Source organism: Hippocampus zosterae, chromosome 13 (genome assembly GCF_025434085.1).
Source record: "Hippocampus zosterae strain Florida chromosome 13, ASM2543408v3, whole genome shotgun sequence".
Taxonomy (NCBI): Eukaryota; Metazoa; Chordata; class Actinopteri; order Syngnathiformes; family Syngnathidae; genus Hippocampus; species Hippocampus zosterae.
In genome coordinates this window covers 6,596,609-6,610,761 of record NC_067463.1, presented here as the reverse complement: position 1 = coordinate 6,610,761, position 14,153 = coordinate 6,596,609, and the positions used below count along the sequence as shown (strand labels likewise).

Sequence of the window (14,153 nt, the reverse complement as noted above, 5' to 3'; positions counted from 1 at the left end):
TGCGAGGTAGATGCACTAACCACTGGACCACCCATCCGGGATCCAATTCATTCAAAATCCAATAGTTCAATTAATTTTCTAAATCTTTCCATTGTTTGAGGCAATGATGCAACCGCGACGTCGGGCATAATGGTGTCTTGGTAGGTCAGAGCACCTACAAAAGGCGTCCAAACGTGTCATTTATATGTCATCCTTGAATGACTGGGGGGAATGCCATGATGTGTTGTGATGTATTTTAACAGTCTTTATCGCACTCTTCTTTCTGACTCAGCGCTGACAGCCATTTTGAAAAGTGAGCGTTGGAATTTCCTACTCAACAGACAGTTGCTAGTTAGTTAGTTAGTTAGTTAGTTAGTTAGTTAGTTAGTTAGTTAGTTAGTTAGTTAGTTAGTTAGTTAGTTAGTTGGTTAGTTAGTTAGTTAGTTAGCAAGCAGTCTTAGCTTGTGTAAATTAAGAGAATAACGAATGGATCCCAGTAGTCTAAATCCAGAGTGACAGCAATGTAAAAGTAGCTTTGTGCTATGACTGAAGAGCGTCGGCCATATTGTGCAGGTAACAGCACACCTGGCACTATTTAGCCGTTAACTGCATCCACCACTGCTCTTCTCCACGCGAGATGGCGCAACCTCGCCGAGTCGAGTTCACGTCTTTGCCCAGTGACGTCCGGTCCTGTGCGGTCAACGGAACCGTCCTCGCCCCGAAGTCTCCGCCAGAACGCGGCGGTGGATCCCGGCCAACGGTGGACTGCGTGCCGGGTTCGGTGCGCCTCGTCATCGCCTTGTTTGAGCCGGACGAACGTAGCTTCAGCGAGTTCAGTTACACTCAGCTGCTGGAAAGCAAGGTAAACTGTGAAGTTTGAGATATCTTGGACTCGATGGTCAGTTTCGTTCTGTCGTGATGTTTTAGCTCTTTAATTACACGGGTCTGTATCAGACGTTTGTGTGCTGTTTTTAGGTCATTTAACCGAGATTCTTTAGAATGGGATGTGTATTTACGGCGACATTTTGCTAACAAAGTGCCTTTGCATGGGTTGTAAAAACAAGACAAAATTGTCCAGATGAGTGCATGTGAGTAGATGTGCCGAGATAAATCTACAAATTATTGATTATCAAATTAATAAACCATTTAATATTCGAGTAATCATTGAGAGACATTACTTCACTTAAATTGTCCAAATACTTAGATTTCATTCCCTCAACAATAAATATTTGATTTCTACGGTTCTGTTCATGAAAGCATTTACAAACATCTACTTTTACTTTGGAAAGCTGATTGAATCACTTACTGAATCAGTTACAAAAACGTGGGTGCATACATCATCCCTCTTGTGTCATATTGCTTAATTGTCATTTCTTTATACCAAATGAACAATAATTGGTTGATTAAACAATGGAATAATAATTCTGAAAATATTAACTCATAACTGCTCAACATGTTAGGATGATTGATTTATTTGATTATCTCCCAAAAAGTCTCCAGCTTACTTTCAACCCGAAGGAGAAGCGCTGCAGAATATCAATAGGTGGAAAATGGGTTTAACAGTGTAGGGGGCGGCAGGGGTTGTTTTTTTTTTGAGGAAGATGATTTAAAAAAAACTCAAAAGGAAATGTGGTCTTTTCACTGAACAGCAACATACCGGTACAGTATTTGAAAGTCTGAATGTGCAACCTATTTGTGTATTATGTTGTTGGATCTTATTTGTTTCTCTTTTAAGAAGAGCAACAAAAACAATGAGGTCAAGCCTAGGTCCAGGTTCGAGGTGGAGGAGCAGTGGGAGAAGGAGCAGATGGCTGACCTTGCAAGGAAGATGGAGAAAAAATATGTAAGTCGCTGCTTCAGTTCCTCTTTTGTCATTTTCCTTCTTTCTAGAAACTTTGTTTTGGGCTGATGTGGACAAACAAAATGTTTATTTGCAGACAGTCAAGAAAAAGCAAGACCGCGTTCAGGACTTGATTGATATCGGCTACGGTTATGATGATGAGGATTCCTTCATTGACAACTCGGAGGCTGTGAGTACTGTTTTCCCAAATGTGGCAGCATTCGACCAACATAATGAGAGTTGTATCAGAAGGGCCGTCGATATCAATATGGAAATGTTGATCTTTAATTGACACTATCAATTTGGTGCTCAGCTCTGTTGGATCATTTCGATACAGCGCTTACATAGAATGTCAAGATTCTACAGTATATTATACCCTGTGGGTGCTTACTGGGCCACTGACTTGCACCTTGTGACTCAAAATGTTGGCAAGGTCACGTCACTTGGATCTAACGTTATGTCACATCCCAATTTGGTTGTCTCCACAGTACGACGAGTTTGTGCCCTCCTCAATCACCACCAAATTCGGAGGCTTCTACGTCAATTCTGGTGTGCTGCACTTCCGCCAGGTTTCTGACACTGAAACGGATGATGGGACCACAGGAGAGAGAACGCCAGAAACCGCCAAGGTAGGCCAACAATCTCTTCACTGAAATGTAAAGTTCCTGCAGTGACAGCACAGAAAGGCAATATTTTGCTTGTTGTATTTACTTTACAGTATCGCCCATATTGCCATGTGATAAAACTTGCTCTCAATGTACAGAAACGTGACCTCAAAGACGGACAAGAGATGCCGAAGAAGAAAAGGCGCAGAAAAGTTCTGCTGGATAAAAACGATGATGAGGCAAATTCCAGGTGAGACTTGGAAAAGTTCCGTTTGGCATGTGTGTGACGCGCTGTTATTCTCTCGCAGAGTCTCATCTGAGCTTGCAGTGGGTGACGAGCTGATGATGACGATGAAGAAGAAGAAAAAGAAAGCGGCCGGCACTCTGAGCGTCACCAGCATGCTGAAGAAGTTCCGGCGAGAAAAGGAGCGAGAGCGGAAGAAAATGGAGAAAGCTAAACAGCGCATGGCCAGCATCCCACTAAGTCCTGTGACGCCACACTGCCCGGCGGACGCGGGTGGCGGCGGCGGCTCGGGATTGGCCGACCCGCTGCTCAGCTTGATCGGATCTACAGATGAACAGGCACTTCTCCAGGCCGCCAGTACGGTGGAATTTGACATCGACCTCGACTGTTTATTGGATGTCGGTGACGAGATATCAACACCCCAGTCTTTAATGGAGGCGCCCCCTCCAAACCAGCCCAGAACAGACCATCCACAACCGCCTGGAGCCTCTTGCGATGCAACACAGCCTCCAAGCAGAAAAATGACCCAATCACAAAAGCCTAATTCAGAGGTTGTGACATCTCTTCATTGCGCCGTCCTACCAGAGGGACTCCCGCCTCCACTGGAGAGCAGCATCAAGAAATTGATGCTGGTAAAGCGCACCTATGCAATTGGTCCCACACACGATGATGTCATAGCATGTTTTCAGCGCTGCAGTACAGATGAACACTTGTACGCACTCTGTTTGTGCAGGCAGCCAAGACCGCGGAGGGGGAGTCCAAACTCAAGTTCTTCACCCCGGAAATCAACTCTGTCCTGCTAGAGTGAGTCACACACAGATGGTGAAAAAGATATTCACACTCTGTAAGTGTAGTAGTAGTACAATTACTTGAGTAAAAGAACAACTTTGGTAGAAATACAAATTCCAGACCTTTTTTTGGGGGGGGGGCAATTGTACTAAAACAGTGTAATTGCACCTCCACTGCAGTAGGTGGTAGTGTAAGTGCACATAACCAAAACTCTCACCCGTTCTATGCCATCAGTTTTCTACCTATGCTTCAAATGACCCGGAGATGATAAATTATGTACTTTCCACTTGTGATGTTTGGTCATTTTCAGCATAGAGTGTCAATGTCGTGAGCACGGCGGCCAGTTGCGCTCCTGGGTGTACACACACCTCTCGTCCTTCCTGCCCTGTAGCAAGGAGACGCTCCGGAAACGTGTCAAGAAACTCAAGCTTGCAGTGAGTAGTTTGATTGAACCACACTTTTTTTTTTCTTTTTGGCTGAATAAACTGACTTTTTTTTTTCCTTCCGGTACCAAGGAAGGCCTTTCAAACATGGGGGATCCCATGCAGAAGCTGAATGAGGCCATCGGGAGAGCCATGCCCGAGCAGATTACATGTTTCAACCAACATTGTCAAGAATATGAGCAAGTTAAGACCCTGAGGTGACCGCTGTTCGAAAAATCCCTCTTGTTTAATTCACCAATTGTTGTCAGTACTGCTGACGCACGGTTCTGTTGGTTTTCAGGATGATGGAGGATGGGAGCGACGTCAGGCATGGTGGCATCGGGAACAATATGGAAGAGAAGGGGGCAAAAAGAGGAGGCGGTCCAAAGAAGTTGTTCCGATGGAATGAGGAGATCAGGTGATGACATAAATATAACAGAAATATCTGTTGGGCACAAAAAGAAGCTGATATAGAGAAATAACAATACTGATTGATATCAGCCAAAATGTGATTTGACGGTACACATGAACACAGTGCTCCGAAACTCTATGCGAATGAAGAAAATGTCTATTTAATAAAAATGGACGTGCGCCACACCTGTTCAAAAATTAACCAAGTCAACTTGTATTCTGCCGACAGGGAGTTGCTGCGTCATGTGCTGAGAGAAAAACTTGCAGTATTTCAAGAGAGGAGTGAAGGGAGGCAGCAACTGGAGGAGTGCCTCAAGGCCATATTGGTCAAGGACATCAAGCCTCTCTGGCCCAAAGGCTGGATGCCGTCCAGGTATGAGATGAGCGCCGCCGGTCTCTCGGATTCATCAGTCGAGTCTCCTTGGTTGCATTTAAGGATGCCTGTGCCCTCAGGGTGCTGCTTAGTGAGAGCAGGAAGATATTGGGCCTCCGGCTGACGTTTCCGTGAGTACCTGAACTGTCCAGTCATGCTGACTTAGGCCTGACAGTTATTGATTTTTTTATTATTTATTTATTTTAGGCAGAATATAATTCTGATAATCTATTAATCGGTCGATTATTGTTGAAATGCTCTCTTTTTCTGGAAAAAAAACTGGGGTATTATATGCAAGTACAGAGAACAAAACTGCATGATTTGATGAGAGCCTATAATGCAGAGTATTATACACTAGGTTTTGCGGTGATTGAAAACAAAATATAATAAATTAAATAATTTCTTTTGGGTTCCCTTAATGCTTGCGACGACAACGATAGATGAATTACAGGCAGGTTTGCCACACTTGGTCCTCAAAGTGGACTGTGTTGGTCAGAAGAAAAAAATACAAGAAAAAGTGCATCCAAATGTGTATTTGGTTACATTGGTTGTATTTAAGCAACCTTATAATACTCGCAGTGCACTTTAAGTATTTAACTTTACAACAGTCTTTTTTTGTGGGGACGGTAGGAATGTTGACCTCATTTTGTCATAGATTTAAGAAAGACTATTTCAAACAAACAACTGTCAGCCAACCGATGATTTATTCGGGGCCCTAATTCTGAGAGCATCCGTCAAAGCACGCAATGACACTCTGCCCTATATGTGAACAGAACAAAGAGATCCAGATCTGAAAAGAAGCAGCTGTCATTCATTGCTCCACCGGTGTTGGATCAAAACATGGGACCGCTGCCACTCAAAGTCGAACTCCCTTGTGAGGCAAATTCAGTGGTTGAAGCTTCAAATGCATCTTGCGTGACCATGGAGGATCCCGAAGTGATTGTCTTGGATTCAGACTCTTCGCCAACTCCCAGTGATGAATCACCAGTGATCCTCACTGACCAGTCTTGGGCTCACTTGGGCCCACCGGTACCCCCCCATGAGCTGTTTGCGGCTGCTATCGCGAAATACGAAAATTCTCTTCATCGATGGAGCTTTAGCGCGGCAAGCGGCGGCTCTCCGCTTCCGCCGCCGCCGCCGCCTCAGTGCAGCCCAGTCACCTTTCCAGAAGCAGGCCTGCTGCGTCACATGGTCCTGCCAAAAGTGCTGCAAGACTCAACGGGTGGCCCTGCAGATTGTGGCCCAGAACTACAGATGGGCTCTGATGATGTCAATGTTTGAACTTTCCCCATGTCTTGCTTGGATGAAGTAAGTCAAGATATTCTTTCAACGGCTCACGTTAGATGTCACTAACCCCCCTCCCCCAAGAGTGTTTCCATGGAAATGGTCGGGTAGCTGCAGTCATTGAAATTGACATTGACAGTCTTGACATAGCTTAAAAAAGTTGAAAGCCTTTTGTTGAAAATGCTTTTTTTTTAAAAAAAAAAAACATTGAATAAAAATATGTTGAATCCGCATATGTACATGTAGATTTTTTTTTCTTTCTAATTATATAAAACTAACTTTTCAGAAATGGTAGCTGGTCTTTCATCAAATCTAAAGTGTCTCATAACACTCGCAGCTACGAAACATTCTTGTGGATGCATAAGAGTAAGTTTAAAGCATGAAGCAAAACATTGATTAACAGTTTGACATTTTTTACACATGAATTAACTCTTAGTACTTGACTAGTGAAATTTTGGGGTAGTAGAAGTACCTGAACAGAAGTTCTGTGGAGCGAGAGTTGGGGAAAAAAAAACATCGTATGAGCTATAATGACAATAAAGACCCCAATGTGAACACGAGACCAAATGAGAAAATAAAACTCCCTGACAACTGTTCCTCTCTGTAGGAGAAATGTCTTAACAGCAGTGAGACTTGAATCACAAACCCCATTGGGTTATTGTTAAGGTTTACAGCAGGTTCAAGGTCAGTCCAAGCAGAGCTGTCAGCAGGAAGTGCCTTCTAGGCATGCTTGTGGTGCCTACGAAGGGAAGACATTGACATTAAATACTTGTGATGTTCAATTGTAAAGCAGCGTAAACAAGTATACCTCTGCAAGTGACCACCTCCACCTCCACCGTCACATTCCTCTCTCCAAAGAGTCCCGTGGCCAACACGGTGTATTTTCCCGCATGTGCTCTCGTTGAGTGGGCGGGTGGGGTCACCAGGCGGCCGTCTTTGAGCCAGATGACCGATGGTTCGGGGTTTCCTCGGACCTCGCAGCGCAGGCTTTCACCCATCTTGACTTGAAGCTTTGCAGGACAAAGCAGTTGCGGGCCAACTGTGAGAAGGAGAGCGCTCGTCAATCACAATTATGGGAAAACAATCCCTGTTCCCGTTTTGATATTTGTTTCAGTCGCTATTGGATTTATTACTGCGGCTCTGGCTTGACCTGCTGTTTCCTGGCCATGGCCCGAGTTGTTTAAATTCTCCTTAGCTACAGGTGAATGTATGAACATGATCAAAATAAATAGCGATTCAATCTTTTACTTTGTCGGTGTATTGACTTTAATTACTGTCCAACAAAAATCCAGTTGTAACCCACCTCCATTTCATTACTTGCACCATAGTTTTGTATGTTGCTTTCTCATCTGTCCCCCACTACAGAGGAAAGGTAATCTGGAGTTGGTGGTGTTAGAATACTGGAGGTTATGTATGAGTGCAGCAGGATAGTGGTGAGCTGTACTGTAGGGTGTGATAGAGGGGTTTACGGTGCATCAGGGTTCAACTCTAGGCCCCTTTCTCTTTTCAATACTGCAGTGATGGATAGACTGACAGATGATCTTAGATTTAACCCTGGAGAATCCAAGAACCCTTTTCTTTTTTGGAAAATTGTGAATTATACATTGAATGACTGCTATATGTTCACTGAACACCAAAATGTTTTTTCAAATATTTAATGCTTTAATCCTAATTTACGAGTAGGGCCAAATTTGACCCTTTGTGATTTACGGGTAGCATTTGAGAAGCAGAATTTATAGGGGCCAAATTTGACCCCGTGGGTTCTCCAGGGTTTTAAATCCCCCATGGATGAGGTTTGCAGATGACATTGTGAGAACAGGTTAGGGAACATTTAGAAAGGTGAAAAGGAGACGAGGATTAGCAGAATTAAAACTGAATTTATGTGTGTGAACGAGAGACTGGATGAGGAAGAGTGAGGCCTCAGGGCGAAAAGAGAATGAGTTTGGAGGACTTTAAATGTGTTGGGTCAACAATCTAGCACAACGGATGAAAGGGAAATTATTATAAAAACAGTGGTGGGCCCAGGTGTCACACATGTAATTGGAGACCTCGTTGGTAACTCAACATAGATTGAAGCTCCAAAACGTTTGATGGAAAATGGTGGCAGAAGTGGTATCCTTATTTAGACAATGAAAACGACTGAATGTCTATGTGTGGTATTATGTCTTGACTTTTGACCCTCATTACTGTGGTAGGGGTGGCCCGGTAGTCCAGTGGTTAGCTGGTCGACTTCACAGTGCAGAGGTACCGGGTTCAATTTCAGCTCTGGCCTCCCTGTGTGGAGTTTGCATGTTCTCCCCGGGCCTGCGTGGGTTTTCTCCGGGTACTTCGGTTTCCTCCCACGTTCCAAAAACATGAATGGCAGGCTGATTGAACACACTAAATTGTCCCTAGGTGTGAGTGTGAGTGCGCTTGGTTGTTCGTCTCTGTGTGCCCTGTGATTGGCTGGCAACCGGTTCAGGGTGTCCCCCGCCTACTGCCCAAAGATGGCTGGGATAGGCTCCAGCATCCCCCGCAACCCTAGTGAGGATTAAGCGGTTCGGAAAATGGATGGATGGATTACTGTGGTATAGAAATATTTTAATTTACTTACAGAGGACAGTAGTAGTCACTTTTTCCGATGCAACCGCCACACGCTGCTGTGTCCCTGTTGGATGCAGTTGCAGCTCAGCCTCACACCAGTAGTCGTTGCCATCGTCCTCTCTTCTGGGCACAATGTCGAGCGTGAAGACCTCAGTCACCGGTGTCTTCTCCGTCACGTTTGAATGTCGTTGAACCAGTTGGGTTTGGCCTCTGTAGAAGGTCACCAGGAGGTTCCCAGCGGGGGCGACGTTGTGTACGGTGCACCACAGAGTATACATGTGATGCTCCAACAATGAGCCCGTGTGGTTCACGAAGCTGAGGGACACGCTGTCTGGAGCCTCTGCGCAAAGCAGGAGCAAGAGATGGAAGAGTCAGGCTGAACCGTTTAGACCCCGGACTGCCACAAGGTCTCGTTGTCCACCTTTCCCCATCGCATGTCCTTTCATGCACCCTGTAACCTGATAACATGATAAGCTGTCCACTGTAGTAACCGCTGTCCCTGGAAGGGTTAAAATCAGATAAGGTTTGATTATCAATTGACTCTGAAAGATTATCCAGAGTGATACCATGATGTGGCATGTGTTGAAGACTGAATTTTCATCTCCAATCTATTTAGACCACCATTCAGACGGACCGAGAGTCATAAATATTAAACCTGTTCCACAGTTCCGCTGGCCAATCCTTATGTGCCATGTGGGGTCATGATTGGAATTTGAAGCGGAACGACCGCGTGCCCGGCTAATTCCAGCGAATGGTTGTGTTGAGTGTTTGTAGAACGTAAAGGAGAAGAGTTTGCAACAACAATGTGGTTACCAGATAAGCTAACGGTTAACCTAGGCTTTTGTTTTTGTTTTTTGTTACTACTCTTCTTCTGGTAGTTTAATATGTAGGGGGCCCAAGACCCCATAAAGGTTCAGAACCACTGCCCCGTTGGGCTGCAGCAGAAGAGTATCAACCAGTAGGTTGTATAAACAAAGTTTGCATGGAAATTGGTTAGGTACGTGGCAGCCATTTTGTCTAATGTTTGTACTGTATTTTTTGAAGGATTTTGATTAGAACTTACTGTAAACAAGGACCGGGAGATGAAGATGACAGGGTCCTTCCATGTCTGACAGCGCATAGCAACTTGGGGAAATAGCCCACTCTGTCATGTGCTCCACTCTCCACACCAGAAAGCTATTCATGGTGGGCTTTGGGGCCACCTAGAATACCGTCAGTCACGTCCGTAAAACTGTTCAACTACCAATTGCAGCATAGGTCATGATGAAATGCTGATGGCTCTCACCAGTGTGACCTCCCATCCTAGCAGAGAAAATCCCTTCATCGGCACAGAGCAGTTGACTTGGAATGGATCTCCAAACCTAAATGAAAATCATTATTGATATTTTGGGCTGACGCTTTACGGTGAATATTGTGTAGAATTGGGAGTCGGGCTCTACCTGACCACCAGACTGGAAGGGGAGAGGGTGAGAGGGCAGCGGGCTCTTTCCACCAGATCGTCCTGGTCTCCGCCGACTGGAGGGATGCTGAGCGAGGGAGACGGCCAGGGGGGCAGCATTGTGGGAAAGGGAGGAGAGATTTCAGAGGGCAGCAGGGAAAGAGGAGATGAGGTAGCTACCAGAGGAGCAAAAAAAAGGAAAAAAAATAATGAAGTTCTGTGGTGCCTTGACGTGCGAGTGGCACAACTTGTGCATTTTTCATGATACAAAGCATCTTTTCTGGGTTGTTTTTTTGTTTTTTGGACTTGCAAGCGCACATGTTCGATTCGATAGCTGTATGATGGCAGGAAACTTGATTCACACATGTATATTTTTAACCTTTTTAGCCACTGATAGGTCGGGACTGAAAAGTGTACAGTAATCCCTCGTTTATCTCGGTTAATGGGGACCAAAACCACCCGTGATAAACGAAAATCCGTGAAGTACCAATAAACATAGACAGGTAAAAAAATATATATAGATTTTTTTTAAGTCCGTAAAAAGTTCGCAAACGTTCGCAAAAATATACTGTATATATATATATATATGTGTATATATATATATATATATATATATATATATATTATGAATATGTTAGAAAAAATACACTGAAGCCGCGATAAACGAACCACGAAATAGCGAGGGATTACTGTGCATGTACCGGTATTTGTATTCTGATTTTTATATATTTTTTAGGGTACATTGTAGAGGCGTACCAACCACATGAAACATTATATGAATGATAGGAAATATTACTCGTGCGTTAGCCACTATCTTACGCTGTAAAAAAAACAGCACAACTCCGCCTTTGGCTAGCATGTGTCATAGCTAGCCATATGGTATTGGCGGGATAGTCAAATTCATTTGAAACCGCAATGAAAAATATAACTTGCTGTACATGTATTTTTAAACAAACAAAAAAGCTTTTTTTGTTCATATTTTATCGAAGTAGGTGGCGACTTTTCACGAACAGGAAGATGTGCGTCCCAGAATGTCGGACAGCAGTTGAGAAACACTGCTTTAAGCAAAGGCTATTTAAACACAAAAGGTGCAGCAACACGCAAGACCATGTAACCATACTGACAGTCATCTATTCTTTATCATGTACTAGGAGCTGAGACAGTCTGTTGCCATTTTATTTCTGTACTCATTTGTTTCAAAGTGAAATAAAATCCCGTGCCTAATTCGTTTTCCAGTGTGGCTGGAAATCAACATATGAGTCACTGTTCCGCAAGGCAGACAAAGGTCAATTGAATTTTGCCATCTCGTGAAATCGGACTCTTTTTAGATGATCTATTGTGTGCCATTGTTTTATTGCAGGCTGAATACACCCAATGTGTTCCTCTAAGGAAGGAAGGACACCCTGCCCAAATCGAAAGAACTGGCTCCTCTCTTCTACTACCATTGTTCCACTAGACCCCGAGCGCCTTCTCCTCCCTCCTCATGCTGATGATTCTGCTTGTGTATGAGATTTTGTTTGTGCCTCCAGTTTTCCTATGGTTCTGGGAAACATAAATCAGACGAGAAACTTTGCGGGGACTCAAATAACATTTTTCTCTTTTCCACACCACAGACATCCTCTCGATAATTTGTTCAGGTGCTGCTGTGCACAAAACAGTTGGCTGGCACTACGGACGTGGACAAAAGGTTTCTCATGACAAGAAAGGCCCACAAGGATAAATTCTTAATGTTTTCTTATACAACCTTTTGAGGTAATAACTGCAAATAAAAGATGTCGGTTATTCTCAGTGGGACTTTTATCTCGTCTCGGCGGGCATTTTGGAACAGTCCTTGTGAGCAAAGTGCTTCAACCAAAAAAAGACAAACACACACTCATGAAAAGAACTTTGTCCCAGAACGGGGACTTTCAACATTTAAAGAGGAAGTCAACCCTAAAATTCTCTTGATAATAATAAGTTCTATGCACATCCACGAGTCTAAATACGGCATTCCGATTAATGTGTGAAATATAACCTAAGGGGCAGCCATTTTGCGACTTTCTGTAAACTGAAAATGAAAATGAAAACAACCAATCATGGCTCACCTGGTTTCTGAAACTGAGCCATGATTGGTATTTACCTGAACCCTGAGCAACTGTGATGTCATTTTCAGTCAACAGCAAGCGGCAAAGTGGCCATCCGCTGAAGTGGCTAAAATCGGGTGTGTTTTGCTACTTCTCTCAGATTCCACAAACGCAATATTAGAATGCTGTGTTAAGAGTGCTTCACATTGTTTTCAGTGATGATTTGTCAGTTTCTTTATAATTTTAAAGAGTACCAATGAACAAAATAACAGGCTTGGTTATGCTTTAAAGCTGCTTTGCCAAATGTAGCACACTCAGCCAAAACTATCCACTGCATTCTGAATTGAAATGTGTAAGAAAGCTTCTTCTTGATCACAGGTCGTCCAGTAGGATAAAGACAAACACACAGTTGCCATCAACAAATGACTCTTGGACATTTGTTGATGTCATTGCATATGCTGTTAAAAAAAAAGTAATAAAAAAATTATTTTTAGTGTATCTGACTATGGTACAGCTGGCTAGCTTAGGTGGCGTTGCGCAGCCAATAGGCGATGAGGATTGGTTTACCCCATAATAATTTGCCTGGTATTCTTTTGAAAACGCTACGCTGGTGCACACTAGCGTGCGGACCTCCGCCAAAACTGATTCTATTTTAGAAATCAACTATTTGAACTCTTATTTTGACAACCTGGACAATGACCGGTTCAGAAAATGGATGGCTGGATGAACTTGAAAAGAACACTGCACACTGTCTAATCACCATCTGAGTTCCCCTAAACAAGAATCAGTGAAGAAAGCGGATGATGATAATAAAATAAAATTGTAATTAACCAACATGGCACAAGAGCTACCACAACGTGTGTCTGCTATGCTATGATTTACTTTACTTGCTACACTGCTGTGCCACGAGTCCTTGGGTTTGTCCCTCGAAAAGATGCCATATGTCAATCCAGTCTCTTCTCTTTCCCAATCAGCTGCCTTCAACCCTTTGGCATCTTGTCCCGGTGTTCTGTTGTCACATCACATGCCTGTTTTTAAATTTTGGGTTTCTGTCTGTCCTTGTCAGTTCACTGTTGGAGTTTGTTTGTTGGCTGTCATGATTCAGTCAAATATTTTTCCTGCTGTTTGTTTCAGTACTTGGAACTTGATGCTCCTCGCCTCCCTACTTCCTTGCATTTGAGTCCTCAACCTCACATCCATTGTGATCTTATCATTGTTTAAAAATACAAAGATATATTGTATAATTGAAAAAAAATCACTCAAGTACAACAAGTCGTGCAAATGTTCTATACTAATTTATAATTGTTTTGAAAATACATTGTAAACACTTTTCAATAATTTTGTCCTGTAATGTCTCTGGGGATGCTTTAAATATTTCAATACATTTATTTGAGTCGATAAATGACCAATTTACAAAAAAAAAACCCTTCTTGTACAATTTGAAATTGCCACACTATTTACCCAACTGTACACGACAGTAATTTCCTTTGCATGCTGTGGCTTTCTTTGTGAATGTCTTTCAGTGTATTCTACTTTTTACATCCAAATCAATACATTCTCTGTAGTTTTGGACTTCTCACATCTCCAGTTTTTGTTCAGAGTCCCAGCCCCCAATTGATGTCACTTACCTGAGCAAAACAAGTGAAGCAGCAGAGTGACCTTGAGCGACCTTAGGGCACACATCTTTAATGTACTTCTGTATCTCTGGTGATGTCTTTCAAGCAGCAGCTGCAGAAATACAGTGTCTAACTATAATTAGAGTAAATACAGTCACCCTGGCAGGCGGCAACACCTCACTGTGAGACTTTTGGAGGACTTCGGGCTTTTATGGGAATGTGCGTGTGTGTGTGTGTGTGTGTGTGTGGGTGTGTGTGTGTGTGAAGCTGATGATCAGGCAATTCCTTTGCTTTAGCCTCTCAAAGGCACCATGGGCGTTCTCTGTTGGTATATCGGGGGAGGAAGGAAGGGAGGGTCAAGAATAATGGTGTCGAGTGCAGCAGCACACTGGGCAAGAAGACGTGCAACTCCAGAGTAGCCTGTGTATAAAAATTCCAATTCCCAAAATGATCAACAGATAAACACGATCTAATAAGAGAGATATTTAAAGGCTGTATAATCGGAT

At 43.3% G+C, this 14,153-nt stretch overlaps 2 protein-coding genes across 4 annotated transcripts; one reads left to right on the top strand and one right to left on the bottom strand.

Moving 5' to 3' along the window:
- Positions 1-397: 397 nt before the first annotated feature.
- ubn1 (ubinuclein 1) lies at positions 398-11,371 on the top strand. Of its 3 annotated transcripts, none has more exons than XM_052084223.1 (13): positions 398-841; positions 1,715-1,822; positions 1,917-2,009; positions 2,308-2,448; positions 2,583-2,674; positions 2,733-3,300; positions 3,402-3,472; positions 3,768-3,891; positions 3,973-4,097; positions 4,181-4,297; positions 4,520-4,663; positions 4,744-4,794; positions 11,329-11,371. In XM_052084223.1, exons 1-13 carry the CDS (start codon positions 617-619, stop codon positions 11,354-11,356), a joined length of 1,887 nt encoding a protein of 628 aa, XP_051940183.1. In that variant the 5' UTR covers positions 398-616; the 3' UTR covers positions 11,357-11,371. The 3 variants fall into 3 exon arrangements, with proteins under 3 accessions (XP_051940183.1, XP_051940182.1, XP_051940181.1); XM_052084222.1 differs by lacking the exon at positions 11,329-11,371 and adding an exon at positions 5,437-5,993 and having other exon boundaries at positions 406-841; positions 1,718-1,822; XM_052084221.1 differs by lacking the exon at positions 11,329-11,371 and adding an exon at positions 5,437-5,993 and having other exon boundaries at positions 407-841.
- Positions 6,146-13,889, bottom strand: LOC127613277 (intercellular adhesion molecule 1-like). The gene is made up of 7 exons (XM_052084232.1): positions 13,660-13,889; positions 9,970-10,144; positions 9,816-9,891; positions 9,594-9,732; positions 8,541-8,870; positions 6,756-6,986; positions 6,146-6,686 (listed from the first exon to the last, which is right to left on the bottom strand). The coding sequence occupies exons 1-7, from the start codon at positions 13,712-13,714 to the stop codon at positions 6,616-6,618; spliced, it is 1,077 nt and encodes a 358-aa protein (XP_051940192.1). The 5' UTR covers positions 13,715-13,889; the 3' UTR covers positions 6,146-6,615.
- Between the last annotated feature and the right edge of the window lie 264 nt (positions 13,890-14,153).